The sequence below is a fragment of the Crocodylus siamensis genome, chromosome 3, assembly GCF_052110815.1.
Source record: "Crocodylus siamensis isolate JL-2025a chromosome 3, ASM5211081v1, whole genome shotgun sequence".
NCBI classification, from domain to species: Eukaryota; Metazoa; Chordata; order Crocodylia; family Crocodylidae; genus Crocodylus; species Crocodylus siamensis.
The window spans coordinates 253,570,221-253,585,959 of NC_143397.1; the positions used below are offsets into that span (position 1 = coordinate 253,570,221).

At 43.6% G+C, this 15,739-nt stretch overlaps 1 protein-coding gene across 8 annotated transcripts in view; it reads right to left on the reverse strand.

Moving 5' to 3' along the window:
* The window catches only part of PTK2 (protein tyrosine kinase 2), a 347,400-nt gene that overhangs the window by 95,305 nt on the left and 236,356 nt on the right, over positions 1-15,739 (reverse strand). For all 8 annotated transcript variants that reach the window (XM_090040716.1, XM_090040718.1, XM_090040720.1 and 5 more), the window contains 2 exons: positions 10,987-11,104; positions 2,210-2,240 (listed from right to left, as the gene is read on the reverse strand). In XM_090040716.1, coding sequence (XP_089896842.1) covers positions 2,210-2,240; positions 10,987-11,104 — 149 coding nt within the window. The remainder of the gene's footprint in view (positions 1-2,209; positions 2,241-10,986; positions 11,105-15,739) is intronic.

A 15,739-nucleotide genomic window follows, 5' to 3' on the forward strand; every position in this document is an offset into this window, starting at 1 on the left:
GAATGTATTGGCAGTACTGTCATAGTTAATGCAGAGAAGGGAATTCTTGCACTCAGAGTACCTCAGAGACAGCACTGTGCCCCATTTTTGGCATCTCACTTAGGAAGTCCACAGAAGAGCAGCCAGAATAAGTTTAGAACATGACCTATGAGGACAGGTTTAAAGATGATTATTTTTGTTTTTAGAAAGGAAAAAATACCGTATGGGAAAGAGGATAACAGTCTCCCAAATTTATAAATGTTATCATAAAGGGGCAGTGACCAACGGTTATAGTTGAGCAGGAAATAATTCATTTAAGTTGCAGAAATAAGAGATTTAGGTCAGGCTTCAGGAAAAAGAAAAAAAAACAAGTTTTCCAGTAGACGGTAAGTTAAGCAGTAGAACAGGTCACCTAGGGATCTTATCCTGAAGTTGTTTGCCCCTCTCTGCATCTTTCCTGAATTAGCACAATATTGAAACATTTGGTTTTGGTGTGCTGCTTTCACACTTATTTTGGCATACTGCTAGTGAAACAACATAGATATTACTTACTGTGCACCCTGAATGTGATTGGTGAATGGCAAAAAATGCTTCTGGTCCCGCGTGCTTACTTGGGAGAGAATGACCTAGTCCAGGGGCCAGCAGTCTACAGCCTATGGGCCAGAGCTGGCCCATGGCAGCATGTGGAATCAGCCTGGCGCATCCTCCTTCTCTGCCCTCTGCTGTATCACTGATCTCTGCATTCCCACAACTTCACAGCCCTCCCTGCTCTCTCACCCCACCCTCCGCCTCTCTCCCTGCCCCACAGCAGGTGCAGCTTATATCACAGCCAAACCTGGCTCTTCCTACTGCTGCTGGGGATGGGAGCTGGCAGTGTGGAGTGGAGGCTGCAGTAGGAAGCTTGGGCACTGTGGAGGGGCAATCAACAGCCTGCCACTAAATGGGTGCTGACCCCTGACCTACTTTATGGTATGATATGTTAATCTAGAAGTTGCCGGATTAGTATTTTCTCCGCACTACTGTTGGTGTGTTATGAAATACTCTTCTCTCAGGACAAAAATAAGCCTGCTTGGATCAAACGGGATGAGCGCTAGATATGCACGTTCCAGTAACACCTAGTGAGGAACTTCTAAGGACAGGTAGCACCAGGCCACACTGCGCCTTTGCTACAGTATGCTATTGTCATCATATTGACCAAGATAACTGACACAGAATGGTATTTGCTACAGATCCAAAGTCATGCTTAGAAAAGTATTAACTATGCCAATGGATATTTTTAAAACCTGAAGCAGGCAACAAGTGATTCCACATTTTTCTATTTATTAAATTATTTGTTCTGTTAGAATAGTTCCTAAAAGACCCAGTCAAGACTGTGTCTACTGTGCTAGGTACCATGTCTACGCAATGGAAGTGGTAATAACAGCTCCAAAGCATTTACAATATAAATAGAAAGGACAGTCCACGGCTGAGGGAAAGGAAGCATTTTTTCCTGCATTTCACAGATGTGGAACAGAGGTACAGACAGACATATACACTATTACTACAGAGTAATTGACCTCTGATCTTACTCCGTAATAAAAAACGATCACACGACCAGCTCTCCCATGCTGGCTTTCCTCTGCAGGCACTACTACAGTGGTTGGCCGCTAGGTGGTGGGAGAGCCAGTCTGCACCCAGCAAAAGACTACCATGAGATTAAAATGATTAGGGGAGTGGAAACACACCTTCCCTGTAGCATCTTTACTACCTGGAAAAGCTACTTTAAATTTTTCAAGCATAATTTTATTCTGAATTAGGCAGAATTCCTATGAAATAAAAGTGGTGTCCACATTTAGACCACAAATCAGCATGATACTGAAATGCTTGACTTCAGCAGGGCTACACACACATACAAAGCCATGCCTGTACTTGTGATTCCTGATTTTGTATGTCACAACCCAGTGCATTACACAAAGAATTCTCCTTTTTCTCTGATCAAATCCTACCCAGGACATATAGCTTCTCAGATCTTACCTTGAATATCACTTGTATATTTAACAGCACCTGTCAGTCATTTAGATTGCATGGGCTCATTGGACTATACATCACTGTTATATTTCGTAAAACAACAATAAAAATGCAGCCATGCTATGAAAAAAACGAAGGTGTCGTTCAAATAAATCTTTAAAAAAGTTAGAGAATTTAGGAGTTACTAACCTTTCATAAAATAATGTAGAGAGGCAAAACTTACTTTGGTATTGATGGTAAAGCTCTTTCACCTTCTGCATAAAGAGAAAAAGAAAGTTAGAATTTTCTTTACATGATACTAATGACACCCTTGACATACAACATACATAGGCTCAATTTACTGTTTCATCATATCACATACTGAATCAAAAGTTCATAGTGTATTCTTATCCATTAGCATAACATACAACATCATTCCTGTGATCTTGCTAATATGCCGTGTAGAACTTCTGGTCAAATCTCATCCATTTGGTAGACTGTTTTTGCTCCAGACCGTAAGCTTCTTTTTCATTATTTATAACATAATGTAATGTTCACAAATTATGGCAAAGAAGGACAGTAATATATAATTACTTACTATTAATACCATCAGTGAACACTTTGTAGAGACATTAAATAAACATATGCAGGTAAAGATATTATAAACATTCTGGACCATCCAAATCAGTAGACAAAACAGACTACATGAAGTGTAACCGTAAACTAACATGATATTCTGTACTGATTTAATATCTGAATTGTTCAAAATGACAGCATCTACTTGGTAGCTGAACTTGAAGCTAGTTTCCCACTGTAAGCTCCATGTCCATCTCCAACCCATTTGCGCCCCTACTATCTTCTTTCCCCAAACTGATCAACCCGCAAAGAATGCTAACTTTTCTGGCTATTACCATCAGCAAAACATTTGGTCCTGGAATCTCCACACTTGTTCTGTTGGACTTAAGAAAAATTTTGCTACGGGTTTTCACAAGAGATCAGGAGGGAAACTACAGGATATTTTAACAACACGCCAAAACTCTCCCTGATACTCCATATTAAAGTAGATAATGAAGGAGATAACTAAGACACCACTGAAATAGGGCTATAAGAAGTTAGCAGCACACCAAGTAAAGGACCCCATGGGGAAATGAAAACATTTTAGACTCTGGAAGCAGAGAGGAAATGGAAAAATCCATGGCTACATATTGTTAACAAAATATTTGGTGAGCTGAGGACTGTTTTTCCTAGGCTGAAGCAAGCTTAAACTATCTGTTCCTTGACTGACTTCTTGAACATTTTTCAGGAAAGCAGGTGAATGACCTGTACACAGGTTGCCTTCTAAAACAGCAGGATGCAACATTCGCCTCCCATTCCCGCACAGACATGTTCATCTCATGTTTGGCTCTGGGCACACCAGCAGGGAGGGCTGTTCTGACGAATCCAGCAGACTTTTAAATCACAGATGCAGCTAGCAGCACTTATTTGTAAGGCTGTGAAACATCTCCAGCCTTAAAAGCCTATTTTCATTTCACCTTGTAACTTTGCCAGAGGTTAACGGCGTGAATGGGAATTTCCCATGATGGGTCTCATCTTATCTAGAACTCTTTTTTTGGGGAAAACTGTAGCTAAAACAATTCAGACATCTGTTAGAGCAAGACCTAGGAAAAATGTTTCCTTTCAGTGTTCAGAAACTCTTCTGGTGATGTTTTCTTTGGAAAGCTCAGGTTCCCCAATCTTTGGACCAGGGACTTGAAATCTGGCTGGCACTGGCCTTTGCGGGCAGGATGCGCCTTTTGCTGTCTCCATGAAAATCTCCCCAGGTTACAGACCTCTGACAAATCATAGTTTGCACATGTACGGTAGAAGATGCTGGAATTTAGCAGCTAAACCCTCTGAAAAGTGCATGCTGAAGCCTCTAGAAGCTTTCCGCACTAGCCAAATTATGCTTGCACCGTCCTCAGAGCCAGTAAACATGCTTTGTCCCTTCTCAGCTCTTTTGTGCAACAGGCTGCACATGCTCCATCCCAAGAGAGCACCAAGCATGCGCCATCCCATTACAGCTGCTGTGTGGTAGACCATGCATGCACCATTCCCACAGAACAACAGAGCATGCTCCGCTGTCTCGCAGCTTTGACATGTGACTGACTGTGCATGCACCCTCCCCAGAGTGCGGCTGAGCATGTTCCTTCCAGGCCAGGCCCACAGCAGCAAAGCCCAACTTTCCCTGTAATAGCTGGTCCTAGCAGCTCTGGGTTAGTGTGTGCTGGGCACTGGAACTGAGAAAAAAGTACACAGGGAAAAAAAAAAAATAAAGATTCCCACTGGCATCTTCAGTAGCAGAACTAGGAGGTAGGGAGAGCAATCAGGCCCCTGTGGAGAGGTGCAAAAAAAGTTGCAACCACCGTGACAGCTTACTGACACACTGTAATTTGCACTGATGCAGCTGGCAGTGCCCCAGCATCACACGATTACCCAAGACGTGGATCTGCCAGGCTACCTTGGCAGTAAAGGAGAAAGGAGTTTAATGCAGATGCAGGCAGGACAGGAGCCAGAGCCCACAGAGCTGTAACAGAAGCTCTAGGAGCTGGGGAGTTGAGTGTGTGTGTGGGGGGAAGAAAAAGAGACATGGACTGGGGACTGGCAACCACTTGAAACAGGAAGTGCAGAGTATAAACAGGAGTCTAGGAACAGCTAGGAAAAAGACTGGCACAAGAAGCTGGATGAAGGAGATCATATGGGATGGATGGGAGGTGAGACTGGGAGACAGATGAGAGAGAAGGACTGAACTGGACGGGCAAGAAAATTTGGAAAGGATCTAGAGAGGTTAAGCAGAAGGACTGGTAATAAATAATTGGGCAAACAGATGGGGAGCAAGAGAGGGGAAGGAACCAGGGCGGAGATTCTGGAGAGTCGACACGCAGACTCGCTGGCATGACGACTTGGGAACGGGGTCAGAACCTGCAGAATGGAGTTGGGGATAAGGGGTCAGCAGGGGGTCCCAAGATGACTGAAACAAAATTGGGTTTAAGGGGAATCAGGCAAAAGGGGAATGCGTAGGATCGTGCCTAGAAGAGACTGTGCCTACTACAGCACAATCCCTTCCAGAATAAGACCCCACATCCCCAAACCACAGCAATTCTCGACTGCAGCACATACATGTGAAATCCCCTGGCAATATATCCCACTCCCTCTAACACTAGCCCTCAAAGTATAAAGCTCTACTCTACTTACTGCTATCAATTACTGCTGTGGTTGATCTGGCACTAGATGCTGGTAAACCATATGGGGGGGAAGGGAGGATCAATATGATGCCATGGAGAAATTGGTTTTTCATCTTGCTTTTTTTTTTTTTTTTTTAAATGAAATCACAGATAGAATTGATATCAGAAGAAAACTATTCAGACTGAAAAGTCACAGGGAAATTAGAAACTGATAGATTTAAGCTTGCTGGGCTCAATGAATGAGCAGCCCTTCAGAATTTCGTCACTTTGTTCAATGAGTGTCTCATGCCCTTTTCACTGTGCACTTTTCAAACTTGACACTGGAGACAAAATTATTAGTTTCCTTCTGGCGTTTTTAATGGTGTATGCCACCAGAGCATCTCTGCTTCACAGACATGAATGGATTGATTTTTACAATGTCTCCATGATGTAACACTTCAGAAGTTTAAACCACAGCTCCCCTTGGCTTTGGCTGCAGCTGTAAATACTCAGCAGTTCTGCAAATGCAACTCAGAATTTCAATCCGGGCACACACCAAATGAGGACATCAGCAGAAAAGAGCCCAGTTTCAGCCATTTGCCTAGCATCATGCAGAAACTTTTATAGAAAAGAGAGACAGGGCTAATAGGCAATGAATGGACTGAGGCAAAAGGACTGGAAGTGGCTCTGCCTGGTTTTGGAATGAGGGTGTTGGGATCTGCAGGAGAAGGCAGGGTACAGGGGAGGGAAAGCATATTGGCAGGATATGAAGGAACTGAGCATCTTGTAGAAGGATGAAAGGCACTGCTGGTGAGGGACAGGGAAAGGCAAAAGACTCTTGGCCATATTAAACATTTTCTAGACATCTGAAACTAAGTATTTAAAGTTTTCAGTGCAGATAAAAACCCATCTCTCCCCATGTTTTTCCCTCTACTGCCCTCTATCCCCAAAAAAACACTCCCAGGCACAATTTTCACCCCACTCAAAGTCTGGAGGATGGGAGCTTTGCTTTGATAAAAATCTGTCAGAGATGCCCCCCCCCAACCTTTTTTTAGAACAATGCTCCCATTTGTGAACTCTAAAGAGCAATGGCAATAAAACAAACCCTCATCTGTCGTTAGTAGCAGAGCAATGCACTACATGCATTGAACAGAACTTGTTCCCTTACCCTCTGTGTTGGCAGGGCTGGGAGAGCAGTGGAGAATGCATGCTCAGCCCTGGGGAAAAGGAAGGAGCACACAGTACCACTCTTAAGCAACTCTCTGATTTATGCATGAATTAGCCCTGACTGGCTGTGCAAACACTGCCCACCCCTTCATTGCTGGAGAATCACCACAAAGAGGGGATGTTGAGAGTTGAAAATAAAGAGGAAAAGGAGAAATGTGAATGTATACACTCCCAAACTTGCACATTCTGCAGTATCATTAATAACACCGCTCCTTTTACACACAGTAAGTTGGATGCTATGTTACTGTGTGCTACTGCACAGTAAGTTGGATGCTATTTTACTGTTCTGACAGGAGAATTAAAATAATTCAATATGCGGCTGACAATTAAACCTTTCATATGAAAAGAATCATAAACAAATACAGGGATAACCTTGCAACCTATTTAATTTTGATTTAAACTATTTTAGATTCATTTTGATTTGACTGTTATCCCTGCAAGTATGGATTCAAAGGGAAAGAACATTTGAGTTTAAAGATCAATTTGGCAGTACAGCATAACCAGACATTAGGGTGGCCATCATAGAGGACATTCTGGTTTTCTGCTACTCTGTCCTCTGTTGATACGAAACCCAGTGCCTAAAGGCGTCGGGTTTCATATCAATCTAGGACAGAGGACAACTGGACTGCCCTCTATGATGGCCATCCTACTAGACACACATATTTCACCTGCTCAAATATTCCTATAGAGCATTTCAAAGAGAGTCTGGCAATTTTCACTGATCAACAAACTGCTAAAAATTTGCTCAAATTGATTTAATAATTAAAAAACCATCTGACTACAATTATTTAACTTAAAAAATAGGCTACAATTTAGCTGCAGTTTTCAAGTCACTTTATTTATATTCTTATTTCATAATTATGGGAATACAGATACTATGACTAATAGGTAAGCCTCATTTTACAACTGTTTTGCGAAAGGATAGTTTAGGGAAAGCATTCCTTAGCTCAGATCCAGAAATCCAAAGGCCCACCCCCCCCAAAAAGGATAGAATCTATGATTCTATGAAACTATCTGCGAAAGGATACAACAACTGAATGGAAGAACACAAATTAACATTCAGGCTTTAAACCTTACTGACTGTGCTCTCACAAATTTACAGCAGCTGGATAATTTGCAGATAGTGAGACTGATAATACCCCAAAGACCAGGCTTCCTTTAGTAACCCAGAGTGATAATTTGGAAGGAGCCTCGCCATAATGAGCTACTAGGGAAAAAAAGTTCAGAAGAGAGAGTGAGGGAAAGAAAAAAAATCTATTCATTTGGCGCAAGAGCTGCAAAAATTTACTTCTGGTATAACGTATAATCAAAGCTTGTTTCAGGAGGGGGGCCTTTGGATTTCTGGTTCTGAGCTGAGGAATGCTTTCCCTAAAGAAAGCTTTAATTAATATTTGATTAGCTGAATATTGCTATGAGATTAAAAGAAAAAAACATGAAAGAAGAAAACTGTTGCTTTTAAATGACCAGCAAATGGCTTAAGTCAGTTTGCATCAGTGAAGTCATGCTTTTCTGAACCAAGTTGTCAAAGATACATTTCATTTGAGAGAGTCTTTGTGTGTGTACCAAGGAAAAACGTTCCTATCTTAAGTGAAGCACTGTAAGAAGAATATTCTTTTACCCGAATCACTGAACATTTATTTAGCTAAAGGGTACCCAGAAGTATAACACAGATCAATACATTTTATAATCATTGCACATCTTTCAAAAGTAAATCTTTGTAGCAAAATATGTCGTTAAAAACAACAGCCATTTCAGGAAGAAAAATGGTCTGTAATATCTCTCTTTTTGTGCTGTAGGAACAACTAAGGAATGGCGTGGTGTGAGCTGCCCTTGCACGACCAAATTCCAACTAAGACTGGCTTTAAACATTTTGATGCTTTAAACTCAGTGAGGATAAGATCAAAAGGAGCATTTTTGCTGGAACATAACCTAAATGAGATTATTCTGGGCCAGTAAGTTATTTCATTTGGATTCAAGCTTAAGACAATGGGACCACCACAGAAGAAGACAGACATGCAAGAAACAGTCAAGGTGCTGGACGCTGCTTAGTGGGCTGTAAGACCAGTGCCTCAGGTTAACGATTAAAAACTGCTGTATTGCTACACATGCTGCCTTTGTTGAGAAGGCAGAACTAAGGCTTTGCCCACTTGGGGGTCACTGAAGTGCCCAGGAACTCTGTCTTTTGCAAGAGTCTACTAATTTATGAGATGACTTGCAAGAGTGCTCTTAGCTCTCATTTCCTGGCCTAATTCTAGTTTGGGTAATTATGTTCTACCAATTATGTGCCAGTTACTGTACACACTTCTAGAATCTAATCCTATAAAGTTTACCGTCTAGAAAACAAGATCTAACAGGTGGATGACAAACAGTTGGGTCAGGCTGGAAGAGAGAAGAAGCTGGGCAGGACATGGGGTCAAAAGAAATAACTGGATGCATACAATTTTAAGCCAATCCGGGGCAATAAATCACACCACCTTCCCTGGCCAGTTGTTTAAAAATTGCAAAATTACTGTAGGTACTTTGAAGGAGATGAGATTTGAGGTGGGACTTAGAGGATAAAGCAGCTATTTTATGGATTCCGGCTGCGATATTTTTCCTTTGCTTTGATGATAGCACTGGAGAAAGCATAGGGAGTCTGGGGCAGAGTCAAAGCCAGAGCTGAGAACCTGTAGATCAGAGGGATGGGGCAGAGCTCAATGGTGACTGACATTAAAGGCATGACAAGGAACTTGCACTTAATACAGTCTTGGCAAGCTGAAAAAGCTGAAGTCTTTGGTGGAAATGGCAGGACTTGGAAACAGCATGGACGTGGATGTCTAAAGAGATGGCCGGAGCAAAGGGCGATGGCCGGAGCAAAGGGTGATGCCCAGACCACGGGCCTGAGCGACACTGCATGGCTATGGTGTTTGTGACGATGGAACCAGGGGAGAGGAAAAGGCTCGAGTACAGAAAGGATCAAGAGCTTAGTATTGGCCATGTTGAGTATAACTTGTTGAATGATAACCTGGACTGGTTACTGCGTGATCTGAAAGGGAAACTTCTGGAACTCAGTGTGGGAAACGTTAAGAGATCTGAAATTGTGATGTTCAGGGAAGGAAGGAACTGTGAATGCTGCTTGACAAGAGGATTAAGGAGAAAAGGAAATCTGTCAGGGAATGCTCAAGTGAGCCACTGCTATCAGTACCGGAAGAGATGTGACCCTCCAGGCATGGGTGGAGGCTGGGCCCTTTTCTGTGATGGGAAGCGGGAGGGATTCTCAAGGAAGCAGCTGCTTGTCTTGAGGCAAAGGCTGCTTGCAAACATTTAACTCAGAGCAGACATTCAGGTTTAAGAATAATGTTATCCATCTGCACAATGTATAAGTAATGTTGAACTGCCCAAACAGGAACCAAATAGTCACATCCCTCAAGACAGAATGACCAAATGTCCTTTCTTCAGGGGACAAAAGGGGAGAGTTTGTGCAGGTGTCAGAACTGTGCATCAGCAGGATGCCACTACATGGACTGCTGAAGGACCCACACTGTGTCTGTGTCAACCCCATGGCATCATCTGAACAACAGTAGAGAGCAAAGTGGATGCAAAAGGTAGAGAAATGTAAGTGAAAGGAGACTCAATCTGCAACTTCTAGAGCCATTTCTTATAATGAAACCCATGGAAAAGATTTGCACTGATTTCATTTTCATACAGACAGAATCCTTTTGACCAAAAGCTGAAGTAGCAGACAGGATCCCTGAACTGCCAGAGAAGTGGGTTCAAATGGCAGGCTGAGTAATGATGACACCAGCAAGTGCAATCGTTTTCAGCATCTTTCTGTGTCAGTAGAGGATGCCACTTACCAAAACTGGAAATCCTGCCAGGTAAATGTATTCAAGATCCAGACAGCTAGAGTACAAGCCTCCGTAATATAATCTTTAAGAGACTTCGCCTATTTTTTTAATAACAAATTCACTCTTAAAAACATTTTTCGATTTCTAGACAGTGACTAAAACTCACTAAGGCACATGCTGAGCTAGTGGTATATACTCCAAACAGATGTTGCTGTTTTCAGCTCCCTGTTTTCTTGCAAGATGACTGACTTTCATTTTCTAGCAAAACATTAACAAATACTTGTTTTGCTTCAATAATATTTTGTGAGCCACAGATCAAGTCTAGCAAATGAAAATAAGAAGTCTGGGATGCGTGGGAGGAAGGACGTAATTATTTTTTTATGCACCATGAATCAGAATCCCACCCAAATACATTCAAACTGGCCTAATGCTATTTAATTCAGGACTCAGAATCTGAAGTAACAGTTCCTTTTTAGAAGCATCTTTAATCACCATTTTGTTTCTACCATTTGTAGGGTTATCTTTAAATCAGCGTAAAGCTTTGACTACAGGTACCCTACCTACTCTACCCATCATTAATTTTGTACAGAAAGACCTCAATTACCAATTTTTCTAACAACTAAATTCTCCCATATTTCCTGCTACAAAGACAGCAGCCCCCTTCAAGTCAGACTTTGTTGCATCTGATGCCTTCACTTTTGTTTTGAAATAACACATAGAGAAATCTGACTTTCACAAGTGTTCTTCAGAATGAAATGCCACCTTACCTTTTTGGGTCCTGATAATAAATGACTGTGTGGCCCCGTTCACCAGGCGGCAATATCCATCTATCAAGTCAGCCATATTCTCTGCAATGGTTAAGGATGGTGCTGTCACTGTCAGAGGCTAGAAGAAAAAAAAACAAGACACCAACACAGAGGCATTATTGTGGTCACAAACACTGAGCAGAACAGCTGAATCATTGCATCACAGCTTCGTATGTACTTGAAAACAGTAAACAGAAAGACGTGGTGATGAGCACATTAAATTAATCAGGTTAGTTAGTGATTATATGTGCACTCTGGTAGCACCCACAATACAGGAGGTGCCATCCACATGCACGGGGGAGATGAAAGTATTACTATAATAAATATTTTTGCAGAGATTTGGTGGTGTTAGTCTGACAGTTTTCCTTGTTGCAAACTTAAAGAACAAGGACAGGAGGTACAGCAGATAACAGGATTTTACTAGGGCTGTCAAACAGTTGAAAAAATTAATTATAATTGAGATTACTGCCCGTCCCCCTATGTGGCAGCGCACTGTTTGTGCTTGCCACTTTAAGGGCTTGAAGACAGCAGCCGGCAGGTGCCTGATTAGGGCAGCCATTTTGGATCCAGGGTTGCCCAAATAAACAGGGTATTTTGCTGCTGGAGGCCAGGCTACAACATTGCCTGGCTGCAGGGCTGCTGGTATCACCTGGAGGTAAGGGAGGAGCTGTAGGGGATGGTCAGAAGGCTCCTGGTCCTGGGCATGACCTAAAACTGCATCCTGCCGGGAGTGGGTGGCCTGGTGGGGCTCTCAGAGGCATGGGAGCCCCCAGGAAATGCCAGGCCAGCTACCACCCCGGTGCAAGGTGGGTCGGGGTGCCTTAACCCCATGTCCCACAACCAGGTGGGTTACCTCCTTGTAGGGTCTGGAAGGTTGATCCCAGCGAGACAGTGGGGCCATAGATTCAAACCTGTCTTGACATTCACCAACTGGTCCATGCTGGGGCCAGGACTGCAAGGGTCGAAAGGCTGGCGGCCCACTGCGAGAGACGCCCAGAGCTCAGGGCCTGGGGTTGACTGGCCTGGAGGTGGGCCAGGGCCAGTAGAGCCAAAGGTCCCGGGGGGACCACACCCGGAAGGAGAAGCAGCTCAGGGAGCTATGCAGCCTGGAACAATGGCAGCATAGGCCATCTGAAGGGAGGGAGCCAGACGGGGTTCAAACAGCAGGATTCTGGGGCCCAGTGTGGGGCCGGTGATATTGACAACAGCTGGATGCCATCTGCAAGGCTAGGGCTGCAGTGTAGTGGAGGAATGGAGCCTCAGATAGCACCCCCTGGCACTGGGGCAAGAAATGGGCAGCCTCCTGCTTAATTAACATCAATTAATTAATTAACAACAAGGCATTATTAAAGCGAGCAAAATGCTGGCTTGTATCCATAGATGCTTCTCAAGCAAATCCCAGGACATCATTCTCCCCTTGTACTTGGCCTTGGTGAGGCCCCAGCTGGAGTACTGCATCCAGTTTTGGGCTCCACAATTCAAAAACAATGTGGAGAAGCTTGAGAGAGTGCAGAGAAGAGCCACGCACATGATCAGAGGTCAGGAAAACAGACCTTACGATGACAGGCTGAGAGCCACGGGGCTCGTTAGCCTGGAAAAGCACAGGCTCAGGGGTGATCTGACGGCCACCTATAAGTTTATCAGGGGTGACCACCAGGATCTGGGTGAATGTTTGTTCACCAGAGCGCCCCAAAGGATGACGAGGTCGAACAGTCATAAACTCCTGCAAGACCGTTTCAGGCTGGACATAAGGAAGAATGTCTTTACTGTCCGAGCCCCCAAGGCCTGGAACAGTCTGCCATCAGAGGTGGTTCAAGCACCTACATTGAACACCTTCAAGAGCAAATTGGATGCTTATCTTGCTGGGCTCCTATGACCCCACCTGACTTCCTGCCATTTGGACGGGGGGCTGGACTCTTCCAAGGTCCCTTCCAGCCCTAATGTCTATGAAATCTATGAAACATAACATTAATATAATTTACACTTTTAAAGAAATTTAAATTTACAGAAGTCAAATTTAAAATCCAGAAAGAACACAGTAAGCTACAAATACAACATTAACACCTGCCCTACTGTAATCACTAGAACATCCTGCCCACTCTCTCTCAAGCCATCCTGTCCGAAAGACCCACGAAAAAAGAGCTCTGCAGCATGCCTGGAAAGCACGATTGCTGCTGCTGTCATGTATTTGTCTGATAAGAGCTCCCAGAGACTCACTGGACTGGAGCTCCACTGTGCCAGGCGCTACTCAAGCACACATGTGTAGCCCTTGTCCCAGAGCTGGCAACCTAAACAGACAAGACAGGAGGTGAAAAGGAAAGGGATCTGCCCAAAGTCACGGGGTGTTAGCGGCAGAGCTAGGAATAGAAACTGCTGGACCCTGGTGACTTTGGGCACTCTGAGATAATGACAACTTCCCTTGTTCATTATCCTGAGAACACTATTCCCTATCATTAAACTCCATTAGTCTCCTTTATCCCCATCACAACAAATTCTAGCTTCTCTCTTTTCTGGAGCACTACTTAACTCCTCCCTTTCGGCTGTTTATCTGACTTAGCATCTTCACATTGTCCATCTGCCTATTCCCTTATTCGCTGTAATTCTGCCAGCATCTATGCCCCATCTGCATGTTTCTCCCACAGCTCTGTGCCTTTCCCATGCTGTCCCTGCACATATAATGCACTCCCAGAAGTTCACAAACTCATCTCTCTCCTGCCTTAGAAAGCACACAAGAAGAGAGTCATCCCAAAGGCATTTGTCCTCATAAATTTTTCATACAGAACTCCTAAAAAAATTTGGTCCTATGTCTACTGCTTCTCCTTCTCCAAATCTACTCTCCTGGTACTAGTCAAGGTCAAAGTTGGGGTGATTTAGCTATCGCTAATGGCTCAGGCAGATGTAACAGACCGATCTCTGTGGAGGGTAGATCATGCCTAACTACGTCGTGTCCTTTTACGACCAGGTAACTAACCAGCTGGACAAGAGACGTGAGGTAGACATCATTTACTTAGACTTCACTAAGACCTTTGACTCTGTCTCTCATGAAATTCTCTCAGTTAAACTGGAGGGTACTGGCCTGGACCAACCTACGGTGAAGTGGGTAGATAACTGGCTAAGAGGCCGGTCCCAGAGACTTATGATCGATGGGATGGCCTCATCCTGGACGGCTGCCTCCAGTGGTGTCCCACAGGGATCGGTGCTTGGACGCATGATTTTTAACATATTTATTAATGGCTTGGATGAAGGGGTGGAATGATCTATGACCAAGTTTGCAGATGATACCAAGCTGTGAGGAAATGCGGGCACACTAGAGGGTAGGGAATGAATCCAGGACAACCTTGACAGACTGGTCCTATGGGCTGATCTTCCAAGCATTAGATGAGACTTAACAGGGATAAGTGCCGGGGTCCTTCATCTGGGTAGGAAGAACCTTCACCATAGCTAGAGGGTAGGTAGTAGCCCACTGGCTGGCACAGCATCCGAACGGGACCTCAGGGTCACAGTTGACTGGATGATGAACATGAGCCAACAGCGCTATGAGGGTGCCAGCAGGGCAAATAGAAGTCTGGCATGCATCAGTGGTGTGTTGCCAATAGATCCAAGGAGGTGTTTCTCCCTTTCTACTCAGTGTTGGTGAGGCATGGCTAGAGTACTGTGCCCAGTTTTGTGCACTGCACTTCAAGAAGGATGTGGACAAGCTCAAGAGGGTGCAGCAAAGGGCCACCTGCATGACTGGGGCCTGGAGAATAGGCCCTATGAGGAGAGACTCCAGGAACTAGGCTTGTTCAGTCTAAGAGGAGGCTGGGAAATGACTTGATAGCCACCTACAAGTATGTCAGGGGAGAGCAACTCTTCAGGAAGGCACCTCAAGGGAGGATGAGGACCAGTGGACACAAACTAACAGAGGGAAGATTTAGACTGGACATATGGAAGAACTTCTCTGTAAGGGCAACTAAAACCAGGAACACGCTCTCGGCAGTGGTGGTGCGGCCTCCATCCTTAGAGGTGGTTAAGAGGAGGCTGGATAAACACCTCGTTGAGCTAATTTGAGCTCATTAACATCCTGCCTGTGGCATGGGACCAGAACTGATGATCTTACAGGTCCCTTCTGGTCCATTGATTCTAGGATTCTATCAGCTGCTGTGTACTCCCAAGCAGCACCCCTCCCTTCCCCTTTTAACTGTTTTAAATTCACCCTTGTCCTTATCCAGAGACTTCTGTATTCACTTAATTAATACATAATTACAATTCAAAATAACACATACATAATATATTCTGTGCAGTATTATAAATACTTACCATGGCATTTTTATTCGGAACAATCAACTGCTAGGAGTTCCATTTGTTTGTTTGTTAATTTTTATTACCAGATAGCACAAACCATTCCTGTTTGTACTTTAATGATAAAATAATGCAAAATCCTATTTGTTTTAATTTAATTGTTCATAATCTTAATTTATGTTATCAGTAAAAAATTCAGAAACTCAAAGTAATAAGGACATAAGTATGGAGTGATGTCGAAGATGTAGTTACTTATATAGCTGCAGTCAACAAAGTTAACTGGTGTACGATAATAAACATTTTCAGAAGTCTTATTGCACAGTTAATTTCTTCAATCTCAGTTGCATGCACCAATATCAGTATCTGTGGTGTCGTATGTTTAAAACAGTTACAATGTAATTTTATAATAGTACATGGGCACAAATTCAATACT